The sequence below is a fragment of the Lathyrus oleraceus genome, chromosome 6, assembly GCF_024323335.1.
Source record: "Lathyrus oleraceus cultivar Zhongwan6 chromosome 6, CAAS_Psat_ZW6_1.0, whole genome shotgun sequence".
Taxonomy (NCBI): domain Eukaryota; kingdom Viridiplantae; phylum Streptophyta; class Magnoliopsida; order Fabales; family Fabaceae; genus Lathyrus; species Lathyrus oleraceus.
The window spans coordinates 208,279,820-208,292,019 of record NC_066584.1 but is presented as its reverse complement, the minus strand read 5'-3'; the positions used below and the strand labels follow the sequence as shown (position 1 = coordinate 208,292,019).

At 35.1% G+C, this 12,200-nt stretch overlaps 2 protein-coding genes across 4 annotated transcripts; one reads left to right on the top strand and one right to left on the bottom strand.

The window, feature by feature from the left end:
* The first annotated feature begins 1,884 nt into the window (after positions 1-1,884).
* LOC127091017 (probable protein phosphatase 2C 25) lies at positions 1,885-4,826 on the top strand. Its single transcript, XM_051029512.1, has 4 exons — positions 1,885-2,783; positions 3,514-3,881; positions 4,040-4,276; positions 4,373-4,826. The coding sequence occupies exons 1-4, from the start codon at positions 2,471-2,473 to the stop codon at positions 4,619-4,621; spliced, it is 1,167 nt and encodes a 388-aa protein (XP_050885469.1). The 5' UTR covers positions 1,885-2,470; the 3' UTR covers positions 4,622-4,826.
* A 342-nt stretch (positions 4,827-5,168) lies between these two features.
* Positions 5,169-7,374, bottom strand: LOC127091018 (actin). Of its 3 annotated transcripts, none has more exons than XM_051029513.1 (5): positions 7,253-7,374; positions 6,959-7,031; positions 6,339-6,732; positions 5,641-6,254; positions 5,169-5,544 (listed from the first exon to the last, which is right to left on the bottom strand). In XM_051029513.1, exons 2-5 carry the CDS (start codon positions 7,016-7,018, stop codon positions 5,479-5,481), a joined length of 1,134 nt encoding a protein of 377 aa, XP_050885470.1. In that variant the 5' UTR covers positions 7,019-7,031; positions 7,253-7,374; the 3' UTR covers positions 5,169-5,478. The 3 variants fall into 3 exon arrangements, with proteins under 3 accessions (XP_050885470.1, XP_050885472.1, XP_050885471.1); XM_051029515.1 differs by having other exon boundaries at positions 6,959-7,028; positions 7,253-7,354; XM_051029514.1 differs by having other exon boundaries at positions 7,160-7,296.
* Positions 7,375-12,200: the final 4,826 nt, after the last annotated feature.

Genomic DNA, 12,200 nt, shown 5'->3' with positions numbered 1-12,200 from the left:
AACGTCAGATCAGAATTTGAAAACTAATAAAAAAGGTGATATGAACGAAAGAAATTGTAAAGGATTTATAAATGACAAAGTAAATGTCAAAAGTGCAGGAATCTTAAAATTGTAAAGTAAGTGTTGAAAGCAGGGAAAAAACAAGAAAATCTTAAAACTGCAAATGACAAAGTAAAAGGAGGGTGTTTGAAATGAAGAAGTAAAGAAGTATATTTCTGGAAAAAAGCAAAGACAATTTTATATTGCTTTGAAATAACTAACAATGGTGTAGACAATGTATATTTTGTGCTTTACGATTCTTCTTCACACGAATACTTGGAAAATTTACAGATTTTTGTACACAATTTGACACACGCTTTTCTAACACTAAGACCCTATATTTATACTGGATCGAGATAACCGCTTTGATAGTTCTTCAATCACGTTGAGACACATGGCGCATTGCATGCACGTATTCATCCACTATGCTCCACGTGTGCTCTCACGGTTTCTGATGAAGGCAAAGTTCTCTCCCTTATTTGAATTTTGAATCTTTGATCGAAAATCGTTTTCAACCGTTTTTCTAAAAAAAATCCCTCTGGAGTCTCAATTGTATGCTGATCCTTATTCACCTAGCCCAGTCGAATCACCTCCAGCTGGTCGAATACTACTTCCTGGTCAAAAACAGCTGTGCATATAATTTCCAATTTTGGTAATTCTTAATGGGCGTCGAGAATATGAGCCAACAATACCTAAGCAAACTATCCACATACATAGTCTCTCACCTCACGTGAGAAGGGCTTATAACCCACCACAAAACACTATCGTACATGACTTCTCGTCGCCGTGGACAAGCCATAACCACTATACAACGTAATATATCTATAAAGCATCTGAGTCTCCCTGTCCTTGCAGGAGAAACACAGACATATGTACTTTTTGACAAGTAGAAAACACTAAATTCATTTTTCACACAAAACAACACATGATTCAGTCGAACCTTTGATGTGGTAGACCGCCGACGAGATGTTTGTTAATGATTGTTGTTCTCCAGCTTCCAGAGGCAACAATATGCACCTACATTCAGTAAAGGTCGTTAATGTGAGATTTAAGATTTAAAATAATGTGTACAAAAAATTTAACTATCAATTAATCTTTATCTAAAAGATTTTAAAATTTCAAGGCTATACAATATTCTATGAAACAACTTTCCATATGTATAGGTATCCAAAGATCGTCTTAAGTTCTCAAATCTAATGATCTCTAAGTATTGACCGACCCTTATCCAGTGAACCTTTAGGTTTGTCCGTAACTCATCCAATTACTTATATCTTAAACAACCGAGTCTAATATGAATTAAAGCTCATCCCAATCTAAAACAATTGATATAATTTATAAAAAAAATCAATTTATTTTATATAAGAAGATTAAAAAAGATTTGAAAATGAATGAAGTAGTAAACGATGTCATTTTTTTCTTCATATTCATCCACTTAAGACAAGTTTGAGGCATGTCAAATCTGAACATTAAATGTAAATGTAAGTTTCTTTTACCTACAAGATTTGCAAAGTTATAATGAGTCTAACCCTTTTGCTAAATTGGTGTAAAAAAAAACTGTTTTTAAATTAATAAATATTATATTATATATTTGTCAAAAAATAAATAAATACTATAAATATAAATATTTAGTAATTATATCTTAAATGCTAAGTTTGTATAAATAATAGTAATTGATTTGTATTTTTTAGTGGAAATACTCTTTGAATTTTGAGGTGTGAGAATTAATTTCAAAATCCATCTCATCTTAATTTTTTTTTCTATTTTTTTCTTGTTTTTTATTTTTACACACAGATATTTGATTGATTAGAGTTGCCATCAAATTAGCAATTTCCAAATATAGAAGGAAAAAAGGTTAGTACGTTATTCTTTCATCTTTCTTTTTCAACTTCTTCTTCATCATCTCATAGTCAACTCAAAACCTTAATTCAATTTTCCTTTTCCTTCTTCCACTTTCCCCTTTCCCTTCAACACCAATTTTTTTTCTTCTCAAATAATCACAATTTTTTGAGTACTCACCAATATGTTTGTTTAATCACTTTTGTTTCTAACACTCCTAAAAAATTATACTTTGAAAGTTTTCTTTTTTTCTTTTGTTATTTTTTTTCATAAACAAACTTAGAAATTTTCATTTTTTTGTGTGTGAAAGCCACCCACTTTTCCTTTTAATTCCAAATATCAGATCTTTCCATTTTGATTTTGATTTCTCTCTCTATTCATAAATTCAAAAATTTCATGAGATTCTGATTTCTTATATATTTCAACAAACCCACGAATTTCTCTTCACAAAGCTCCAATCTTTCTTAGCGCCGCTATAAAAAATCTCATATTTTTCACTTTTCACCATCTGGGTTTGTTTCAATTTTCCAATTTCTCAAAAAACAAGATTGAATTGTTGAACAAAAGAGAGGGGTTACAAAGAGGGAAATGTGGGATGTTTTCTTGGTTAGCAAGGTTAGTTTCAGCGTGCTTGAGACCAGTGAGACGGTATGCACGTATGAACAAAGATGTTGATAATGATTCTGATGGGGCTTCAACAACTGGTGATGCCCTTGTTTGGTGTAAGGATCTTGAGAAACACTCGTGTGGTGAATTCTCGTTTGCTGTTGTTCAGGCTAATGAGGTTATTGAAGATCATAGCCAAGTTGAAACTGGTTCTGATGCTGTTTTTATTGGTGTTTATGATGGACATGGTGGTGCTGACGCTTCTCGGTTTGTCAATGATCATCTCTTTCATCATCTCATCAGTGAGTTTTATTGTTCTTATTGCTTTCTCTTATCCATGACATGTTGATTTCTAAGAAAGGCTGATATAAATTTTTGTGGTTTTTTTGGGTGTTAGAATCTTTAATCTTTCTGATTAATTAGTCTTTTAATAATCCAATCAGACATAGAACCAGGCGAAATTAGTGTTTTTGAATGTGATGTATTAGAAGGTGCCGATACCAATATTGTTATTCATTGTTTTTGTTTTTGTTTTTATTTTTATGATGAAAAAGAAATTGTGGTTAATTCACACTACGACAATCGCAATCAGGGTACCGACCCAATCGCGACCGTTATTGAAATTGAACTGCTCAAATAACTGAATCATGATTTATTTGGTTGGATCTTCTATTTGTTTCGGTTTTTAAAACATTGCTTTCAGGACTACTATGTGTTGTCAGTAAATTTTTTCTTGAAAATTTTGGGTTTATTATTTATTGAATAACATGGTATGGATTTGTTTTGTAACACTTGATGGTGTTGATTTTATGGAATTCTAATCAATATGTGATGCTTGATATTTTCAACATATTTCGTACCATGAGATTAGATTGTTTGTTGTTATTTGGAGGGCCCTTTCTTGTTTAGGATGGTTGGTGATTAGTTGGTTTGTTTATCTTTCTTACAAGTTATAACAATTTCAATCATCATGTTGTTGATTCCCAGTTTAGCTTCATTTTTTTACGAGTTTTGTGCTGAATTTCATTGCAGGGATTGCTCAAGAAAACGGTTCTATCTCCGAAGATATTATAAGGAATGCTGTTTCTGCTACGGAGGACGGATTTCTAACTCTTGTTCGCAGGAGTTTTGAAATAAAGCCACTGATAGCAGCAATGGGTTCATGTTGTCTTGTCGGTGTTATCTGGAAAGGAACATTATATATCGCTAATCTTGGAGACTCTCGTGCTGTGATCGGTTCAACAGGCGGAACATCTAAGAAGATTGTTGCTGAACAGTTGACCAAAGAGCATAATGCCTCCAAAGAGGAAATCCGAAGAGAACTCAGGAATTTGCATCCAGAAGATTCGCAGATTGTAATTATGAAGCATGGAACATGGCGTGTTAAAGGCATCATCCAGGTTTTTATATCTCTTTCTCTTAGAGAAATAAATTTCTGTTTATGAACATTATGTTGCATTAATTTAACTATAAATGATTAAATGCGTGCTGCGTCGTTATGATGTTACTCGTTATAACACGTATATATTTATCTTGTTCATACCTCGGTTGAGATCAGGTATCAAGATCTATAGGTGATGCATATTTGAAGCGGCCGGAGTTCTCCTTTGATCCTTCATTCCCACGGTTCCACTTGCCTGATCCTATCCGCCAACCAGTTCTTTCAGCCGAACCATCTATTTGTTCAAGAGTTTTACAACCGAACGATGAATTTGTTATATTTGCATCTGATGGCCTTTGGGAACACATGACAAATCAGGAAGCTGCTGAGATTGTTCATAAAAGCCCTAGAAATGTATGTTTGATAATCCGATCTTACATTTAGTGCTTGTCTTAACGGCGCCGCTCTTTAGTTTTTCTTGGTTGAAACTGTTTGTTTTATGAATACCAGGGGAGTGCAAGAAGACTTCTTCAGGCTGCATTGACTGAGGCGGCGAGGAAAAGAGAAATGAGATATAAAGATATGCAGAAAGTTGAAAAAGGGATTCGGCGTTTTTTCCACGATGATATCACAGTGATTGTTATCTTCATCGACCATGAGTTGCAAAATAAGAATGCTGATGTTCCTGAGTTGTCCATCAAAGGGTTTATCGACACAGTTGGAACATCGAAGTTTAGAAGTTTCCAAGAAATGCAATGAATCAGTTTCAAGGTTCATTTCTAGAAGGAAGCTTAGAAAATTCAATACTTTTTTTTAGACATTTTTGCAGCATCTAATTGTTGTTTCCTCTCAATATTTTTCTTATCTTTTTGAGGTTTTTCATTGCAAAACTCTATATGACTTTACGTTGTTTATTGGGAATACTTTTGCTAGTGATAAATGAGGGAAACCTTGATTTTCTCTATGACTATACCTTGCTTGCTTGATGAATGTTGACAAATTTTAAGCACATCGGATCGCAACCGCAATTGCGGTGTGATTTTAAATGATTTTAAATCCGCATTAGGAATTATATCAAACAATTCCGTCCATCTGCATTAGGAATTATATCAAACCATTTTGTCCATGTTTCATTAAGTATTTTCTTCAAAACCTGAAATCTAACACTCAATTTACTTTTGATGAATTAAAAAATCTTATCATTAAGTATTTTTCAACTTTGTATTTAACACAATACACTACACGTCGCAGCAGCAACTGCCATAACCGCAATTGCATGTGAATCAACAACAGATAAACACTCTAATCAATCATCAAGAGCATTGATTCTCATTATATTACTATTATTGAAGATTGTGCTGTGATCAAACAATGACACTTTCATTGCAGATAACAATAAATAATAAATCCAATACATACACCTGTTATATCTTCAAAATCCAAACCAAATCAGTACCAAAATAGCAATAACAAAAGTTACATATCTTACCTTGCTCTCATGTTCTTATCCCAATATATCAATAGCTAATAACAAACATTATAAAAATGGTAAATAAAAAAAAGAATTATAAATCGTCAACCATTTATAGTATTTCTTAGTAAAAAGATCTGCATCCTTAGAAGCATTTCCTGTGAACAATTGAAGGGCCTGATTCATCATACTCTGCCTTTGCAATCCACATCTGCAACCAGGATAAACAGCATGTTAATCGTGCTTATATTTAAGTTATTTCTTTAACAAAAGATTCTCGTTTGTAGTTTGAAGTTATGTACTATACCTGTTGGAATGTGCTGAGAGATGCCAAAATGGAGCCTCCAATCCAGACACTGTACTTCCTCTCCGGCGGTGCAACCACCTTAATTTTCATGCTACTTGGTGCCAAAGCCGAAATCTCCTTGTTCATCCTATCAGCAATCCCAGGGAACATAGTCGAACCACCACTCAGCACAATGTTTCCGTAGAGATCCTTCCTAATATCAACATCACACTTCATGATTGAATTGTATGTTGTTTCGTGTATACCAGGAGCTTCCATACCAATCATCGACGGCTGGAAGAGTACTTCAGGGCAACGGAACCGTTCCGCGCCTATAGTGATCACCTGTCCGTCAGGTAACTCGTAGCTCTTCTCAACAGCTGAGCTTGTCTTTGAGGTCTCTAGCTCTTGTTGATAATCAAGAGCAATGTAGGCTAGCTTTTCCTTCACGTCTCTCACGATTTCCCGCTCAGCTGTCGTGGTGAAAGAGTACCCACGTTCGGTTAAGATTTTCATCAGCGCGTCTGTCAGATCACGACCCGCGAGATCCAAACGCAGGATTGCATGCGGGAGGGCGTAGCCTTCATAGATAGGAACTGTGTGGCTGACACCATCTCCGGAATCAAGAACAATACCTATAACAAGGATCCTAAATACCTCACTACTCGCGTATATCTTTAAGATTATGAAAAGTAAAACAAACATTTAAGAAACATTACCAGTTGTTCGGCCACTAGCGTAAAGCGAAAGCACGGCCTGAATAGCGACATACATAGCCGGAGTATTGAATGTCTCAAACATAATCTGAGTCATTTTCTCACGGTTAGCCTTCGGATTAAGTGGTGCTTCCGTGAGAAGAACAGGATGTTCTTCTGGCGCAACACGCAGCTCGTTGTAGAAAGTATGATGCCAGATCTTTTCCATATCATCCCAGTTACTAACTATTCCATGCTCAATTGGATACTTTAGAGTCAAAATACCCCTTTTTGATTGTGCTTCATCACCAACATATGCATCCTTTTGTCCCATACCAACCATCACACCAGTGTGGCGCGGACGACCAACAATGCTAGGGAACACCGCCCTCGGCGCATCATCTCCCGCAAACCCAGCCTGCAATTATATAAACATATCAAATCATCTAGTACTAGATTAGTAGATTACAACATAATGCGGTTGCAGTCTGTGTCACGATTCTCATGACTCCTGTCAAATGCAGTTGATGCAGCCATAATCACGGTCGCTTTGATCACAAAAACTATAATGTCCCGATCAAGAACATTTTTTCTAAAACCTTTATCTAATCAAATAAGATCAACAAGGTTGGATGGATTCATACCTTGACCATTCCAGTTCCATTATCACAAACAAGAGGTTGAATATCTTCAGCTTCTGCCATTTCTTAATAACTACTGCATAAAAAAAACATCAAACTTATGTTATTATTAAAAAAAACATGAAATTGAAACCAAAGTCAATGTCTCTTCCAATAGCATTTTACAATATGATCTAATCTATGTCTAACAAAAAAAAAACATACGTTTTTTTATGGGAAAAATGAAAAGCTATGATGATGGAAAATGTGAAAGGAAGAAGAAGAAAGTGGAGAATATGCTTGTGTTTTTTTGAGTACCTTAGAATCTCCGAAATGAATGAAGCAACGTGTGCGAGTGATGATTAGTTATGTGTTGTGTTTTCTATTTTTATCGAACATGTCTTGTTGTGTGGTTGAGGTACCCGCGTTCTTGGTTTTAAAAAAGGAAAGTTAGTGGCAAATGAAATTCGACTCAAATGAACCGCAAATTCGGTTCAGAGAGATCTTGGCCGTTTGTTTTTTGTAAGAGGATCGTGACCGTTTGTATTATGGATTAGTATCTTTATTATACTCGCGGGTCATGTTATTTGTTGGAAATAGCTGGCATTTTCAATACTACCTAACAACATGTCAAACTATTTTTTTCTTTTCAAGCATCTAAAGATTATCCGTTATGGGTGACAATTGAATCTACTAAGACAAAATTCATTCACCAAAAAATAAATTCAATTCATCAATTACATAAAAATAAGTTAATTGGTTCAATCCATCTAACATATTTTAATGATTCAATAAATTTTATTTATCTAATTTAAAAAAAATAAAATTTTTCAAATATTAAAACATTTTTTTTCCAAAAAAAAAGCGATTAAAAAATACAAAAAACAGATTTTTTCCAAAAATTTAAAAATCATTTTTGGAAAATACTAAAATTTGATTTTATTTACGAAAAAGTTATCTTTTTACGAATATAAAAAAATTTAATTATTTTTTTCCGAAAATACAAAAATATGTTTTTTTCCCAAAAAAAAAACTGAACTTTTTTCATTAAAATACAAAAAACTAATTTTTTTTCAAAAAAATAAATGATTTTTTTCCAAAAGTAAAAATAATCAATTTTTTCAAAAAAAACGATTTTTTCAAAAAAAAAAATCTTTTTTTTGAAGAAAAAAAAAATACTAAAAATATGATAATTGGTGGATTTTATTCATAATGGATGAATTAGATTGAATATTTTTAAGAAAGTTTTAGTGGATTGCTAATGGACTAATGGATTGTTTTGATCCATCCATTAACGATCCAATCCGCCCATTTTGCCACCCCTACTCATGAGCCATTGACCGACTCTGAGTGTGGAGAATTTCTCAAAAGTTCAGAAACAAAACTTGACCTAAAATTAAATTAAATGCTTGATAATGGATAATCGAAGTTCAAACCATAGGGCTAAGCTTCGGCAAGTAATTTTGAGTAGAATGGTAACTTGTTTGAGCGAAGGGGATGAGTGTAACTACCTTATCGAAATCAGTTTCAGAGTGGAACTCTGATGAGTATGAGTAGCGCAGGTGAGGTGTTGGGAAGGTGCGTTAGTGTTTTGTAAAGCTTGAGTGATGTTAAGGGATGGATTCTAGGAACTTGGTTTGGATGGAAATGGTTCAGAACTTGAAAATGAGAACTCTGTTTTTGATGGTGAAACACGGTTTTACAGCAAGGTGATTTTGGATCTTAAAGCTTGGTCCTCAGATGGAATACCTTCCCTTATTTATAGGGAATGTGATAAAGTGTTTTTGAGGGAGAAAGGAGGAGGTTTCTTCAGAAAAGGGGAAACTCGATAAATGCCAAAATGTGGAAACTTGTTGGACAAGTGTGGTGTGTGCTTGGCCTGCAATTCCCTTCCACTCAGGTTGTTTCGAAACTTGCATCAATTAGGTGAGACCAAAGTGGTCCAAAACATGCTGAGGTATCTTTTGCTTTTTTCCATTTTTGGAAAAGTTGCTTTTTGATCTAGGATCGATTTGGCTCCATATGACCTTGACTACACTCGAAACTGCTACAACATGTTAGGGATCAGAAAGAATCAAGACAAATAAGTTTAGTGGCCTAATGCATCAATATGCAAAATCTGACTGGTTGTGGTCTGGTTTGTGCATCATGATAAATTCCAAACTTTGAACTTAGGCCAAATGAAATCAGCTCGTGCATTTTGCATGAAATTTGTGCCAAATGTTCTTTGTTGTGTCCTTGATCAAATGCAAAAAGAGTCAAGTCAAAAGGAGTTGTGGTTTGGAAATGACAATTTGGTAAAGTGGTGGTCTTGGACATGATTCTAGGTCTTGCTAGGCCATTGGACCAACTTGGCCAATGCAAAAATTGAGGTATTTTCTCAATGAATTAGGTGTTGGACCTTGAAACAAAGTTGAAGAGGAATTCAATTAGGACATTTTCATAAAAAAGATCTTGAAAAGATTGCAAGGTTAAAAAGTTAAGGACTTTTGACCAAATGATAGGCCATTCTTGCCAAAATGTGACCAACCAACATGACCTAGAAATGCCACTTAGTGATTTCATGATATCTAAGGCACAATGATGGATGTTTAAAGTTCATATGATCATATCATGATGTAAAATGAGGCTTGGAGCTCTGTGAGGTGATTTTAGTTCAAGTCCATAGGTGAATTCAAGGCATTGAAAGTTCAAAGTTCATGACCAAACCAAGTACTTGTAACATGAATTGAATGGGCAGTTTGATTGGTGAATTGTGGTAGAAATTGACTTGAATTGAAGGTGAATTAAGTTTTGTATAATGGGATGATCAAATGATGCAAGGGATGGAATCAAAAGATGCACAAACTAGGGTTTCTTGGACCACAAGTTTCAATCAAGAACCAAGGCCAATCAAATTAGGGTTTTGAGGTGCAAGGGATGTATTGCGATGATTCAAAGTATTTTGGTATGAACAATATTTGGATATTAGGGGTCCTTAATGGTGTGGTCAAGGCATAAGGTGAATGAGGACTTGCATAAGTCATTGAGGATCAAGAATTATGGTAGAGGTCCTTGGGTGACCAAATGAATCTTCACATGTTTTCCATGGGGACTCACCATCCAATTAGGGTTTTGGAGAGTGAGTGAGATGACTTGAATGATCCTCCAAGGTCGTGGGATGCTTGAGGATGGGGATTAGGGTTAAGGTGGCTTGGTCACACCTTAACATGATCAAAGATCTTAAAGCTTCATGGATGAACCCTTTGCCTTGTGTTTGTACTTGTGAATCACTGTGGGTGTAAATGCATATGAGATAATGTATATGGGATGTATGCTTATGAATTAGGGTTATGGAGGGTAATATGGAGGTAGGGCAGATTTGAGGGTATGCCAGGTCTTCTCTGGAGGACCCATGATACACTCAACTATGGACGGTGAAGATCTTCCATCTCCTGTGAGCGCAGACCCAGTCAAAAAATATTGTCCTTAAGAGAGAAAAAAAGAGAAAACCCTATAAGTTGAAAATCAGAAAGGACGGTCTAGGCAAAAGTTAGGGATTTATAAAGCGAGAGGCTACGATCTGCAAATAATATTTGGATCCATCACAATTCCGAATGGAGGATCAATCAAATCAATTTCTTCAAAAGCAAGATCAGAGTCTGACCTTGTAAGACGTAGGGACTATAGAAAAAATTGGAACTTAGTGGAAATCCGAGTTTTTCTCATTGCCATTATTGTCTTTCCATTTCTTTTCGCAATCACCTATTTTAGGAGTTGTTTCCTCGTGTAATTTACCCATTCACAAGTTTATCTTTTATCAATGAATTTTTTTTAATTAAATATGCTCAATACTTTTATTTTTTCTGATTTATTTGTGAAATGTGAATTTCTTTTAATAAATATTGCATTGAAAATTTTGGGGATAATAATAAAGTTTTTTGAAGAAAAAACATCAAAATTACTCTCCTTTCAAAGTATCTGAAGGTAACCACAACTCCGATGAGCTTGGTACACAAAGACACCGTAAAACCCCAAAGTCCTTAGGACTTAACCAGATCAAGGAATCCTTGTCAGGATGATCAACGACCAGCAGTAAGTGGACCAAAAATAGTCTGAACGTCACAAGATCCAGATTATGATGTCGGGAAGTCAAAGTTCCACTATCCTCAAGCAGACTTAAAAGCCCAACCTTGTTTGGCACCCCTGTAAAGCCCAATCATTATTGGCGCCCCCAATAAATCTTTACCATAAAATCCAACCATATTTGGCACAAACCATATACCTTTCATTTGCATATCCCCAAGATCTTGAGCATACATTGGCATTTTGCTTTGATAACATTGCATTAAAGTATACTCTTTAAAATGAGGCATGCATGTTGTCATACCCCCAAATTTTCCCTTTCCTTTTCACTTTTCATATAACATATGACTTGAGACTCATTCATGCCTCATTCATGTGCATCATTCATTTATGATTAACACTTGCTAACAAACATCATAGATTCAAGGTTTAGGGATAATAAAAACCAGGGTTTTGCTTAGAGTTTATGGTATTCCTCATCATGTGGGGTGAAACCTAATTTCTTGATCCTTTGGGACCTTGATTCTTGAAGTCTACACCATGGCATTCATATGGGCATCCAAACCCTAATTCTTGACTTTACTCTTATGGGACCTTGTGTTTGACCTTGTGGGTATTTGACTTAATTTCTAAACCCTAATTATGGGCCCATGGTTTGAGATGTATTTGAGGAGCTTTGTGCTTTGTTTGAAACCCTTATCAGGGATAGTTGGTGCTTGAGTGCCATGATCGGTTTACTTTTGGATTTGTGATTAAGCAAAACCCTAGCTACTAGATGCTTGGAGCCTTGAAGCTTAGATCTTGGAGTTCAGTCCATGATGTAAGAACAAATCTAGTATCTATAATGTATCTCTAAGATTTTGACGATAACAAAGGATGAAACAAAAATGGTACCCTAACAAAATTTATCTAAGTGTGCAGGACTCTAATCAAAATAGTCAGATAGACATTCATTAGATACAGATACAAGTTCTGAAATACCACTTAGAACATACGCAAACAGAAGCTCTGACTACGATTAATGGAAGCGTAAATACAACAAGAGACATCAGCCACTCTGAAGCGGAAGAACGCACTCTAGGATCTGAAGCTTTACACTCTGATGTAATCAATCGGAAGAAACTCTGAAGACAGTCAGTGACAAGCATCTATCTGAAGATACACTTGCTGAATAGAGACTCTGATATTTGAACCTTCTGAT